The 14,595-nt window shown below is 38.6% G+C and overlaps 1 protein-coding gene across 1 annotated transcript in view; it reads right to left on the bottom strand.

Moving 5' to 3' along the window:
• Nucleotides 1–6,392, bottom strand: part of INTU (inturned planar cell polarity protein) — a 97,383-nt gene extending 90,991 nt beyond the window's left edge. The window contains exon 1 of the mRNA XM_024356292.3: nucleotides 5,966–6,392. Coding sequence (XP_024212060.1) covers nucleotides 5,966–6,054 — 89 coding nt within the window. The 5' untranslated portion in view covers nucleotides 6,055–6,392. The remainder of the gene's footprint in view (nucleotides 1–5,965) is intronic.
• Between the last annotated feature and the right edge of the window lie 8,203 nt (nucleotides 6,393–14,595).

Below are 14,595 nucleotides of genomic sequence, written 5' to 3'. Positions count from 1 at the left end.
CCAAGAAAAAATGTATTACTTTTAAAATCAGAGAAACAATATTATTTTAAAAAGCTGGAGTAACTATACTCATTATTTTGAGTTTCATGGTAAAATATACATGCTTACTTTCACCACAATCTTAAACATTAGAAATGATTTAAGATTCCATTTCAAAATAAAAAGTGCTTTAGTTACCTCTTTAATAAGTTAACCTTTCCTTGTTTTAAAAGCAACTTATTGGAAGTAAAAAATAAAATAAGAAATTAAAAAAGGACATTTACAAATTTTAGGAAAATATCACATTTTCTTCCTACAAATTTTTCATCAATTTTTTTTTGTAAGCATCTAATAGTTTCATACCCTGCCTCATAAACCTTGCATGGCACCTCCTTAAATAGAGAACAAAGTCCAAACTGTGTAGCTTCTTTTAAATTTTTTTCTCCAATTCTACAAACAATTGAACACCAATTCAGAATTAAATGGTTTATTCCATGTTACATCGTAAGTTAATCAAGCTGATCAACTTGTCTATTCAAAAGAATCAACTGGAGCTTGTTATACAGATTTTGAGGCCCTGCTCCACATCAACAGGATCAGAATCTCCAGGAGAGGGGCCTGGAAATCTCTATTTTAAACAAGTGCCCCCAGTGATTCAGCAAACTTGGGAAACTGCCCTTAACTTTCCCTCAGTTCTGTGCTTCATGCATACGGGCCCACTAGTCATTCCCTGAATAGGCCGGAACCCACTTCCACCTCCTGAATTTAAGCCTGGCAGACAGACCTCTCTCCCTGTTCTAGAATCCATCATCCACGTAACCTTGAGCAAATGACCTCCACAAGCTTCACTTTCCTTATCTGTAAATTCAGAAAATGGTACTTACTTCACAGGACTGTTTGGAATCTAATGAGTTAATGCATGTAAAATACCTAGCACATAAAGCATCAATAAAACAGCTATTTTATCTCATTTACTCACACAGTTCTCTTATTGTGGAATGATACTTACCCAAAATTCATTTGTTGAAATACTACACCTTTCTTCAAGATCCAATTCAAACAGCACCTTTTCCCAAAAGCCCTCCTAGACGCATCTCCTGCCTCAGTAAGAATTCCTTTTTCTACTCTTTCCTCATAATCTATCCCATAAAATTAGGTTATAACTAATATCAGTCTGTCTTATATCTAAATTAAATAGGAATACATCTATCATTGCCACCAAATGACAATCTCCTGGAGAGCCTGACTGGGTCTTTTTTTTTTTTTTTCTCTTCAGTCTTTCACTTGTCACAAGGTTGAACTGGAGCAAAAAATGCCACATGAAAGGATACCTGCTAGGACGTTAGCTATATCCCTGAGTTACGTTAACTCCCTTGGCTAATTTACTTCCATGTGTTAGTTAAATGGATAAAAGTGAGCAACAACAAAATTTACCACCTCGCTTTATCTTTCATCAAAGAAGAAATAATAGCAATCATTTTTATCCTTATTTTAATTTTCAGGTTGTAGTATCAATTAGTCATATTTCTAAATTTACATATCATATTTCTACTAACCTTACTAATATTTAATAAGCTTAGATATTTTCGAAAGGATGAAGAAAGGAAAGGAATAGGATGCCATTTTCAGGGCCTTTATAAGAATATTCTGTATGTTTCATAATTAGCAATTGCAAGAAGATTTAAGAGATTTAGACTGGGGTATATTTTCATTTTCTCTTTTCCACTACAAAATGACCAGCCATCTTCTGAAGCCCAAATATGTTTAATTTAATGCATATGAGACTTGACATCCTTATTTCCATAGATTACCATCTTGATTAGGCAAACAATACAATTCTGACATAAAATACACCAGATAAGGACATAATTAAATATTTAGTATCGTTAGCAGGTTCAGGAGCTCTTTCTCTAGTAGTAATAGAAGCTAGCAATGAGAAGTAAATGAAAATAGGGCCACATGAGGTCATATTCATTAAAAATTTAAACTACAAGGTAAAAATTATGTAAGAGTTTTGTTAGAAATTAATATTGCCTTAATTGTGAACACAGAAATAATAATACTTTATGAACTATGTGGTAATAATGACAGCCATAATTATTTTTAAAATATGAATAAATAACTTGGTAGACCAACAAAATAGCATTTTAGAAAGTGAGACTTTATTATGTAGAAGATTTCAAATTTCAGAGTTGATATATCAAAATAACATTTCAGCAATCCTAAATGTACAGAATTGCATTATGGTCTAAAATTCTCATTTCCCTCTATAGAAGTTGAATTACTTGTTAAAATGCATACAACTTACCTGCAATAAGACCATATATTCCACATTTGAATAGTAATGGAATACAGATGAGAATCCAGAAGCACAAGTGAGACTAAAATAGATGGCACAAAGCTCAAGCCCAAAACCCAATTCATTTACTCCTATTTCTTTTCATTTTATATCTTCATTTACAAATTATAACAAATTTGGCAAGCTGTTCTACCACTATAGATCAATAGCTGCCAATCAGAAGGAAAGAAGGCTCCCTTAAAACAGGAATACAACAACCCTGGAAATTGTTGATGGCTGACAATCTGCTGATGAAGAGGAAAGTAGAAAACAAAAGGCAGACATGAGAATTAACAAAAAAACATAGTTTATAAATGACTGCCAAATGCCCTAAGTAGCACCTAAAACAAAAAAATTCACAGCATTGTTGAATCCTACAATAATTTGACATTGACTGTTAAAAATACTTGATAATCTGTAAGTGCCATGCATTCTCCAGTCAGGGGATCCAAGTTCTCATCCTGATTTTGGCACCAATAACCAAGTGGAAGTGGACAAAGTCAGTTTCCTCATCTGAAGGCAGCAATAAGAATCTCTGCCTACTCTATAGGGTTGCTGAAAATCAAATGAGATAACCCTTGAAATCTAATGCCTTATACCTTAAGAAACAGAGCAGTGTGTACTTTATACTATATTTTCAAAAGCTGTTTTTTTAATTATTCATTTTAGTTTTTATTTTTAGATCTTAAAAAGATATTACATACTCTTTTACTAACAGGAATATTACTTAATTGGGCATAGCCCCTGAGAATTCTGGATAGTTGCGGTATTTTGAATTTGCATATTTTCACCTTTGGTAAGAGTATGAAATTTGGGTTGTCAAAAATTTTGAGAATCACCTCTAGTTCACTCTCTCCATTGGCTTAGGGGTCAAAAAACCAGCACTCTAGCCTGGACCAGCACCATTCATTAGCTATTAGGCCTTGGGCAAAGTCACCAGGCTGAATCTTCTCAGAATCTTTAGGAACTATCATTTTGTGTTTTGTTTTAGTTTTTTATTATAGAACAGTTGTTACCATAATCCCTTATATTTGACAGAACTTTAGTTTTATAAAGCACTTCCATATCATCAGAAATTCACACCAACACCTTGTGAGGTGGGTATTATCCCTTTATATTACAGAAAGAACAGGGGAAAATACAAATAAGTTAAAAGTCTTGCCAAGTCACACAACTACTGTGCAACAGAAAATTCGGACTCCAAGGAAATGATTAATTTGCAATAGTATTGTGCATATGTTTTTTTAAAAAAAATTGCAAAATACTGAGTATTAATAGTATTGTTTGGTTATTTCTTATAATCAAGATGACACAAAAATAACTTAAGTAACTGAGAAATACAATACTGATGCTTTTCCTTGACTCAGACAACTTATGTGTAACTTTTTTCAAAAAGCAGAATAGTTAAATTTATTTTGCTGAGCTATTGTTATTTTACAATTGACATTTTGAAGTTAGCACCTCATGCAGAGAAAAGTTTGCAACTTTGCTTTAATTTTGGTTTGGCTGAAGTATCTTTTTCAAAAGCACAGCAATTTAATGCTTTACATTTTAAAAACCATATTTGCAATGGAAAATATACAAGTAATTTAAAAAAGGACACACTCACAAGACTTACCCTTTAAAGTAAGACGTTAAAATAAAACAGTCTGTTATTTTCTCTTAATAACATGGCTACTAGTCTCTTGAATGCAATTGCCAAAATTTTGTATATAATTTACAATGGATGTTTTAAAGGAAAAACATAAAAGTTTTGTAACAGTAATACTTTTTAAATAGGCCATGCATTGATATAGTTCATGAGAACTATGATAAGTACAAGAATGATTTAAGGGTTATCAAATCTCCCTAATTTCTATAATATTATGCCTAAACAAATCTGTATATATACAAGCAAAAGACATTTGATTAGATGTGAACTTGTGTGAAATACAGATGCATTAAATTAAAGAGAAACCTCTACAGATGTCTAAGTTTTTTAAGTGCCTGTTTGAAAACATTAAATAATAAATAACCACTAATAAGAGTAATGCATTGCAGTAGCAAAAAGATTTTCGTATAATGTTAAAAAGAAAGCACTGTTAGCCATGATACTGACAAACACATTTATAGTTCCAGATTCCATTGGTTCCTCCAGCATATGGGAGAAGTTATTTGTAATTCAGATAAAGTAGCTTTTCATTGTAATACTGAGCAGGTTATTCTAGAAATATTCCACTACTTCCGAAATAATCACCTCAGTCTTGATGACTATAGCTTAAACATATTCTTTTGCCTGGTTTATTCGGACAGGTTTGTGCTTTGGATCTGAAACCCTAAAGTGTTCATCAGTTTGAAATTTTTTGGCACTTGACATTTAAAACATGAGAAATATAAAGAAATTCTGTTGCAGCAAGGTCTTAAGCTTTTAAAATTAGCACCTCTCCCGGCTTTACAACAAAGTCATGCTGTGAATGAGTTTTTAGTTAATGCTTCTTGGGATTTATTCCTGGACTATAATTTTATCAAATGCAGGGGGAATTGTCTTTGGGAATTTAGCAGAATATCCTTTTCACCGCTCGTTTAATAATATTTTATTTTATATGGCAGGGGCTCTTTGGGGGTTGGGGGAAACCAGCTGCAGAAAATTGCAGGTTTCAGAAGACAGCTCTGAAATCGCAGACACCCAATTTCTCCCTTGCACACTGTCTTTCTTTTTTACTCACACTTCCAATAGAACAGGATTTCTACAGCTCATATGGTTTTGTACAAAGACTTAAAAGGGCCACTTGAAACGTTTACAGATGAGAGGGCTCACATAAACCTCCCCCTGACAGATATTTACTAAGCGCCACTTACTCTTTCTCGCCACAAACGTATTCAAGAGACACTTTAGATACATTTCTAAGAGTTCTTTTTCCCTACAACGTCTTATGAAGGCCAGGCCTTCCTAGAACTAAAGCAGCATTAACTGCTTGGTATTTCATCCATCCTCTCTTAAAATTGAAAGACAATTTGCTCTTCATGTGGACTATTTCTTTCCCTTCTATAAACCCATCACTGTAACCACAGGATTTAATATTTGTTAGTCTATTTTGCATAAAGGATAAGGTTGGACGAAAGTACCAGCAGTGAAAATTAATGCACTAGCAGCTTACAGAAAGTTAGGGTTCTCATTCTTCCTAGAGAAACTCTTAAATTTCCTTTGTGCAGTTTTTGGCGTGTGGGCGCAAGCGCATGCGCGCGCGTGTGTGGGAGGGGGGTGGGGTAGAATTAGATTTGTTAGAAAAGAAGCTCTTTTCCATTCCAGTCACAACTAAAGTTCAAACAAAACTCTTAGCTTGCTGGAAGAAGCCTGGAGGTGTTAAGGGACAGCTTCGCTTAATCTTTCTTTCTCTTCTTCCTAAGGTAGCGTTTTCCGGAGGAGATGGGTGACCGGGACCCGCGCGGGGCCAGTCTCGGCAGCGGGACAGGGTGGATCTCTGGCACCCGATTCTGGAAAGGGTGGGGTGCAGGTCCCAACGGCCCTTCGTGGCCAGCGCCGCACTAAGGCGAATCCCAAGTCAGATGCTTCCAGAAAGACCCCAGAAAGAAAAGCGGCCCCTCCCTCGCCAACATTCCCGGGGCAAGAGGGCGGTCTCGCCCCGCGTCCCGGGGCCCTGCACTGACCTGTGTAACAGGACACGCTGCACTGAGTCCAGGTCCTCCAGGCTGCGGGGGGCAGGTTTGGGGATGCTGGACCTGCCCACCTGAAACATGCCCACTGGAGACTCGCTACAGGGGCGGACGACAGGTCACCCAGGTCCCAGCCCCGGCTCCCGCCGAACCGTCTGGCCCCCGCACAGCTCTGGCCGCCGCGGTGAACCTGGAGGTGCCAGCCTCCGACGCGCGGAAGCCAAGGGCTGAAGGCGGTGGTGTCAGCGACGGCGGCCCCTCCTTCGCCCGCGTGCTCCCCTGCCGGTCTCGGAGCCCGGCGCACTGGCGGGCGGCGCGGCCACTTCTCGCTGTGGGAGCCCGGGGCAGGTGGGGGCTCTGTGGGCCGCCAGCCCCACCAGGGCTCGCGAAGTCCAGGCTGCCCGGTCTTCCACGTCTGGGTTTCTCCGGTGTCTTCCACTGGCCCAACACACAGCCCGTCTCCGGCGCTGGGCGCGAGCCGTCGAGCGCCTCCGGACCCCGCCGCCTGGCGCTGCCCTCTTTCGCCGCCTAGTGCGGGATGCAGCTCTTCACCCTCCCTTCCAGGACAGCGAGGCCGCCTTGGCCAGGGACACCCGCGTCCAGGCGCCGCCCCCAGTGTAGGAACTACCACCTGCAGCTTCTAGCGCTGCAAACAAGGGAGGAGTGGAGGAAACTCTCAAGGGCCTCTGAGGCTCTGGCTGCTCTGTGGAAGACCCGAAAACGAGTGGGGAAGAGGCAAGGTAGTTGTCTGTTCTTGGTGGGAGTTTTAATTCAGCCTAAAGAAGCCATATACATTCATCCGTCCGTGCAAATGTGTATTACCACTTGCTATGTGCCAGGCCGAGTTCTAGTCCTTGGAGGTACAAGAGTGAATAAAAGGTGGACTCTGACTTGTCTAGTGTGGCTTTATTCTCTTTTGGGGGGATTTATTTGCTTTAAAATATACTTGACCCCAGGAGACAGTCTCTACTCTAGGGCATTAGGTATTTCAGTGAACTATTCTATGGCCTGTGGTCAAAGAGAAGACAAAATTGGCTTGGTGGTTTTTCCATCGTGGGAAAAGTGACGCGTGTGTGACTTCCTACTGTAGACTGTCCCTAAGTCAGAACCGGCCAGAATGGTAAGGGGAACCACTGAAGGAGAATAAATGGAGAAACTGGAGCGTAATAGTTTAAAATGTGAGCTACCATAGGTTATAGATTACAGATTAATGATAAATGGTAATAGATTAACTTTAAACTTTAGGGTAATTAGCTGGGACTTGGCTACTACTGTAGGACCTCTAAATGTCATTATCTGCAGATCTTTTCTCTTAGGTCCATTTCTCCAATCAGGGATGTCTTTCTGGCTGCCAAGTGGGTTAAGAGGGTGAATGATGGAGGTCCCATCTCTTAGCATATAGACTTATACTTAATTCCTCTCTTTTCAGTAAGTTGCCTTACCCCTGGTCTACACTGTACCTGTGTTCTTGAGTCCACTGCATCAAGAATCTGAAAATGTTCATGTCTTTTGATTCAGAAATTAACCCCAAGAAAATGATAAAAAGTGAGGGTCGTGATGTTCATTGCAGTACATTATTACAGCAAAAATATGAAAGGTATAAATGTCCCAAATTAATATAACTATCTACGTAGATTAAAGTTCATTCATACAGTGATCTAATATATATTTATTAAAAGGAAGTTTAAATAAAATGCTTAATGGCATAAGAAAAATATTTATGACTTAAACTTTAGTAAATATTCAGGAGACAAAATTGTATATTCAGTTTTTTGTTGCTATATAAAAATTGGGAAATTGATTGGATGGACACGCACCAAATCTTAAAAATGATTATATCTGGAAGTAAAATTATGAATGTTTTTTTCTTGTAGTTTTCCATGTTACATTTTTTACAATAAATATATATATTTTTAATCAGAATGTATTCAATCCATTGTGGGAATGTAAATGTGTGAAAAGAATGATTTATAGTCCTACTTGGGAGGCTGAAGTGGGAGGATACCTTGAGCCTAGAAATTCAAAACCACCCTAGGCAACATAGCAAGATCCCCCTCTCTTAAAAACAAAAAACAAAACAAAATCCAGATTGATTTGAAGAATAGTTGGTGGCAACTGAATTTGTGGGTAATAATTTCCAATTATTATCGATTTCAGATTACCATTCTCAGATATACATAAGTGGTTTTGCAAAATATTTTATCATTTAAGGGTACAAGGGTAGCCTACATTTTAAAAAAGGACCATTACAAATCTTTTATATAGAGAATAGTTATTTTGTAAATCAGATATTTGCTATTTTTTTACTATAATAATTTATCTTTTGTTTGAAACTACTACATAAGTTTTCCGTCTGACTTCAGATTTTGTGAAAAGTCCATGTTCTCACTTGCAAGTGGGAGCTAAACATGCTGTACTCATGGACATAAAAATGGCAGCAATAGACCCTGGGGACTACTAGATGGGGAAAGGAGGGAGGGGAGCAAGGGTTGAAAAACTAACTGTTGGGTACTATGCTCAGTACCTGGGTGGTGGGATCATTCTTATCCCAACCCTCAGCATCAGGTAATATACCCAGGTAACAAACTTGCACATGTACCCACTGAATGTAAAATAACAGTCGAAAAAGAAGTCAGTAGTAAACATTAAAAATGTTTTGTGTGAAAAGTTTATGATGTTATACACCGCTATTCAATTACGTGTTCAAAATAAATCTTCATTTACATACGTTTTCTTAAAGTAGGATTTATCTATAGCTACTTGTGGGCAAGAAAATATTCTATACTTTCAAATTTATTCTAGACAATGACAACTTATATCTCATAACAGAATAATTCATTTAACATGGAAACTTTTACCACTTAAAGATTCTCACCATGTTTTTATGTTTGTATATTAATTGGATTGTTTCAATCATACTTTCCTTATAGCAACTTATAAGGAAAATAAGATAAAATATTTGCAACATGTATTTTGAGATGAACAACCTTTACAGAGGGAGAGGTTGATGATGCAAAAGAAAAACGAGATCATTGGTACTGCCAAGTCCCAGAGTTAGGAGAAAATGGTATATTAGTGCACAACTGGAGGTCTCGCCTTGGACTAGAAGAGGCACACTTCATTATTATTATTACCATAATTTTCTGCATTTCATAGTAGAGATTTTTAAATAAAAATTGACAGCTACCAGAGAAATCAGGACAGAGCCATACCTTTTCACTAATTTTAGGTGTCCTTATCCTTTCTGACCTTTATCAATAATGGTTTCCATAATGATTTTTAGACTTTTGCCTTAGAGAAATAAATACCTTTATAAAAAAGAAAAAACCCACCCTAGTTTTAGGCTCATGGAATATTGGTACTATTTTTAATGCATCATGAATTAACTGATCTCCTCTAATAGATTCTAAAGCTTTTTGAGGTCAAATGATGTCAAGAGGCTTTAGAATCTATTAGGTAGTACATGATTTGACCTCAAGCATCCATATATGTTGAGTGACTGCATCCTGGATCATGCTTGCTTCTGAAGGTGAAATCCTGGGTCAACTCAATATTGACTTGAAGTTTGAGAGAGCTGTTTTCACTGGCTCGCTACAGGGTTCTATACTTGACCTAGTTCTATTTGATAATTTAATTAATGACTTTAATGAAAATAGGGAAAGTATGCTTGCCAAAATTGCAGTGGATGAAAAATTGGAAATGTGTTGGCTCTTACAAAATTTCTGGAGTCTGGAAACCCTAACTCAAAAAGGAAAAGCTTTGTGTGTGTATTTTTGCACATATTTAAAAAATAATTATAATAGATCAGGAAAGGAAAACAAGCAGGCTTAGCAGCCATTCAAGCATAAAAGATGCAGGCAAATTATTGAATTGCAATATGAACAGTGTTAAAGTGGCTACCATCGTACACTACTCAAGTACCATATAAATTTCTGTCTTCTGTGTACCAGATTTTAACAAACACATTGTTGCTAGGGGAGTGGATTAGGATCCATCAAACCCACCAATCTGTCATAAATCTCCTGTTTTTACTTTCTTCTGTGGTCCATCACCCTCTTGGAAATACTTGAGCATTGCTACATGAAAGGTGGTTAGGAAAAAACTCATTCAGTAGCATTGTCCAAGAATTCTTGACACATCATTTTTTTCTTTTTTATACATTAAGGGGTATGTGTGCAGTTTTGTTACATGGATATACTGTGTAGTGGTGAAATCTGGGCTTTTAGTGAACCTATGAACCAAATAGGGAACATTGTACCCAATAGGTCATTTTTCAATCCTCACTCCTCTCCCACTCTTCCTGCTTTTGGAATCCCTGGTGTCTATTATTCTCCTCTCTATGTCCATGTGTACCTGATATGGTTTGGCTCTGTGTTCCCACCAAAATCTCATGTTGAATTGTAATCCCCAATGTTGGGGGAGGGACTTGATGGGAGGTGATTGCATCATGAGGTTGGATTTCCCTTTTGCTGTCCTCATAATTGTGAGTTCTCATGAGATCTGGTTGTTTGAACGTGTGTAGCACTTACCCCTTCACTCTCTCTCTCTTGCCAGCCATGTGAAGACCTTGCCTGATTCCCCTTTGCCCTCCACCATGATTGTAAGTTTCCTGAAGCCTCCTCCTCAGAAGAAGCCTACACAGCCTGCAGAACTGTGAAGTGATTAAACCTCTTTTCTTTATAAGTTACCCAGCCTCAGGTATGTCTTTATAGCAGTGTGAGAACAGACTAATACAGTATCCATCCCTTAGTTCCCACTTATAAGTGAGAAGTTGTGGTATTTGATTTTCTGTTTCTGAGTTACTTCACTTAGGATAATGGCCTTCAGCTCTACCCATATTTCTGCAAAACACATAATTTCATTTTTTATGGCTGCATAGTATTCCATGGTGTATATATACCACATTTTCTTTATTTAATCATCCATTGATTAACACTTAGGTTGATTCCATGATTTTGCTATTGTGAATAGTGCTGTGATAAAGATTTGAGTCCAAGTATCTTTTTGATATAATGATTTCATTTTTTAAAATAGATATCTACAAGTGGAATTGCTGGATTGAATTATAATTCTATTTTTAGTTCTGTGAGAAATTTCCATACTGTTTTCCACAGAGATTTTACTAATGTACATTTTCAACAATAGTGTAAAAGTATTCCCTTTTCCCCACATCCTTTCCAATATCTATTGGTTTTTTTTTTTTTTGGATTTTTTAATAATAGAAATTTCTGGCACATCTTTAAATTTTTTTTCTCTTTTTCAAACTTCTGTCTCTAGGTATACATGGCAAGCAGGGGCCAGATTATACACACTGCCTTAAAGATTATGGTCTTTATCCTCAGTGCAACAAAATAAAGTCATTGAAGAGTTTTAAGTAGAGGACTGACATGATGACATGGTGAGCTATTTTAAAAAATTCACCCTGGTTTGCTCTATGAAGAATGGATAGCCAAGAATGAGTCTTAGTTGTTGTTGTCATTGCCTTTAGAATGGAGTGAGTCTTGAAGGACAGCAATATTTAATGGCAGGATAGAAGAATATATGCCTGGAAAGGACACACAGAAGTGGCCAGAGAAAGAAAGGACTTAAATCACGGAAGCAAAGGGAACTTAATATTTCCGCTGGAAAGTCAAGGGTGATGAAGCCTGAAATATGTCCTTTGAAGTTAGGCACAAGAAGTTCATTAGTGAGTGCTGATTGTATGGAGTAGTGGTGGTGGGGAGATGTATTGAGACAGCTGGGAGAGTGAGTTGGAGGGGAGGAAGTGCAGGCAAAGAGCAGAAATAGCTCTTCTGCAAAGTTTGCATCAGAAGAGAATTAGTTATGGGTTAACATGGTGTTAAGGCAGATTTCTTCCTTCCTTCTTCTATTCTTCCCTCCCTTACCTTATTATAATGTCAGAGGCTTGAGTAAGGTTAAAATAACTGTGAGGATAATCTATTAAATAACTGAGAGGAAGAGGCTGAGCATAAAAGGAAGAAAAATGAGTTGTCTTACAGAGAAGAGGGGATACTGCTCTCTGGTATCCTGTGGACAACAAATCAGGGCAGGTGTGAAGGTTTGTAAGTTAAATGGTTGAAGATGGAGTCTTCTAGTCAGGGGGCATTATGGGTTGGTTCATGTCCCCTCAAAATATACATGGCAATCCTAACCCCTGGTACCTGGATGTGACTGTATTTGGAGGAGTATCTTTGCAGATGTAATCAAGTTAAGATGAGGTCACACTGAATTAGGGTGGGTCCTAATCCAATATAACTGGTGTCCTTATGAGAGAGGAGAAGAGAGACATACACACACACACAGAGGAAAGTCAATGGGAAGGCACAGAAAGACAGTGACATAAGACAGCAGAGGCAGAGATCAGAGTGATTCATCTATAAGCCAAGGAATGCCAATGATTGCTGCCAGCACCAGAGGCAAGGAGCAGGCATGCGACACATTGTTCCCAAGAACCTTCAGAGAGAGCATGGCCCTTTCATCACCTTGATTTAGGGCTTCTAGCCTCCAGAATTGTGAAAAGATAAATTTCTGTCATTTTGTGCCACCCAGTTTGTATTAATTTGGTATGACAACCCTAGGAAACTAAGACAGCTGGATTCTATTTTTGGGTGTGTAAAATGGGAGACAAGATCATCGGCTAAATATGAGAGGGCAGGTAGGGGATGGAGGTTTGAAAACAGCATGGAAAAGATCACGCTGATGTAGTGAGAGGAAGACAGGGCTGACCAGTGTAATAAATGTAAAGAACTTGTCTGGCATGTTCAGGGCACTGGTCAGCAGGATTTCTAAAATGGCCCCCAAAAGACATTCTACCCTAATCCTCAGAACCTGAGAATGGGCTGAGGTATCAATCCTGTAATGATCTGATATTATATGGCACAGTTGATGTTAAGATGGGGAGATTATCTGGGTGGGAAAGATCTAATTGCATGAGCCCCGAAGAGCAGAGAGCTTTCTCCAGCTGATGGCAAAAGAGGAAGTTAGAGAGATGCTCTTGAGAAGAACTCTGTGGGGCGTTGCTGATTTGCAGATGGAGGGACAGCCTCTAGAAGCAGAGAGTGGCCCCTGGCTGACTGCTGGCAAGGGTACCTCAATCCTACAACTACAAGGAACTAAATTCTGCCAACAGCTTGGATAAGCTTGGAAGAAGATTTTTCCACAGATCCTTCAGATAAGAGGTTAGTCCTGCTGAATCTTTGGTTTTGCCATGTAAAACCATAAACAGAGAACCATGTTGAGCTTGCCTGGACTTCTGGCCTACAATATGTTGAGCTAGTAAATGAGTGTGTTTAAGACTGCTAAGTTTGTGGCAATTTTTTAAATGTAGCAATGGAAAACTGATACAGGGTATTTTCAGGAATGGTGATGGCCAATGGACTATGAACAATTCCACCCAGTAGGCCCTGTGGATGGAAATAATCTCTAGCAGTGCTTGGCAGCTCTGATGCAGACATAATTTACAAGACACCATATTCTTCTGACTATAGTTCTTTTGCATTTTTTGGTTCCTCTTCTCCCAAACTCTAAAGGTTGGAGCTCTCACCAGAAGTCACATATCTAGTAATTGCCTTCAAACATCTTAAAGGCCACCATGTGGAACAGAGATTGTCTTATTCAGTATATATTCTGAAGTTAGAATTAGGACAAGTAGACTTTATATGAGGGCAGATTTATACTTACTATATAATGCAAGTTGGGCTTTTTGAGAAGCTGACTCTGAGATAGAGATTTCCATATAGGAAGTTTATTGATCACAATAAACTTAGGATCAATAACTATAGGGGAGTGAAGGAAGGACTGGGCAGAGGGAGCTGTTGAATGGTAACGCAGGCTTAACAAAGACCTCAGCTGACCCCATGTGCTTCAGATGAGATGGTCCCTCAGAGTTGTTCTGAGTTGAAGCAAGAGGGAAAGGTCCTTGTAACCTCTTAACCAGTCATTTAAACTAGAAAAGAGGCATAACCTTGGGCAAGGTAATTATCTTCAGCTGAAGGAAGTTATTGGTGAGGAACTCAGCTGAGAATCACAGCTGTCAACATTCCCAGCTGGGTGGAAGAATGAATGCTTGCCTCCTAAAGGCGGGGATGAAAGGGGCGGAGATCAATGTGCTCCACAGCATCTAACACGATGTAAAAGAAGACACACCAGTGTGATGGGGCTCTATGTCACTAAAGGGGTTCATCAGTAGAGGTTGCAGGACCCCTGGCAAGGATGTTGCACTAGTGGAATCTAGTATTGAACAGAAAAATGAAGTGGAGTGTGAGTCCTTAGAGAATTTCTGAAATTCTTTTTATTCTCTGGCATTTCCAGTGGCTGCAGGTGTCCATTCCAACACTGGCTCACTCTTGCAGCTTTAATGTAGTGACCATTTATGAGCTCTCTGCCCTAGGAAGAAGATATAGCATGAGTCAAAGTATGGAATGATATATTAATACTTGACTACCCTTGACACATTGGATTTAATTGTGTTCTTCTACCCTCAGGACAGTACATATGTAGTCAGGAAAGTTCTCCAGGTGGCCTTGGACTGGCCCAGTTCTCCCTCCTTTCTCACATGTAGTTCTCAAGAATAATTGTAGAATGTGCTAGGAATGCAGTAGCCTGAGATAAGGAGGAATTGGCCA

Source organism: Pan troglodytes, chromosome 3, assembly GCF_028858775.2.
Source record: "Pan troglodytes isolate AG18354 chromosome 3, NHGRI_mPanTro3-v2.0_pri, whole genome shotgun sequence".
Classification (NCBI taxonomy): domain Eukaryota; kingdom Metazoa; phylum Chordata; class Mammalia; order Primates; family Hominidae; genus Pan; species Pan troglodytes.
Note: the sequence above shows the minus strand (reverse complement) of the source record. Positions and strands in the feature narration are given on the sequence as shown.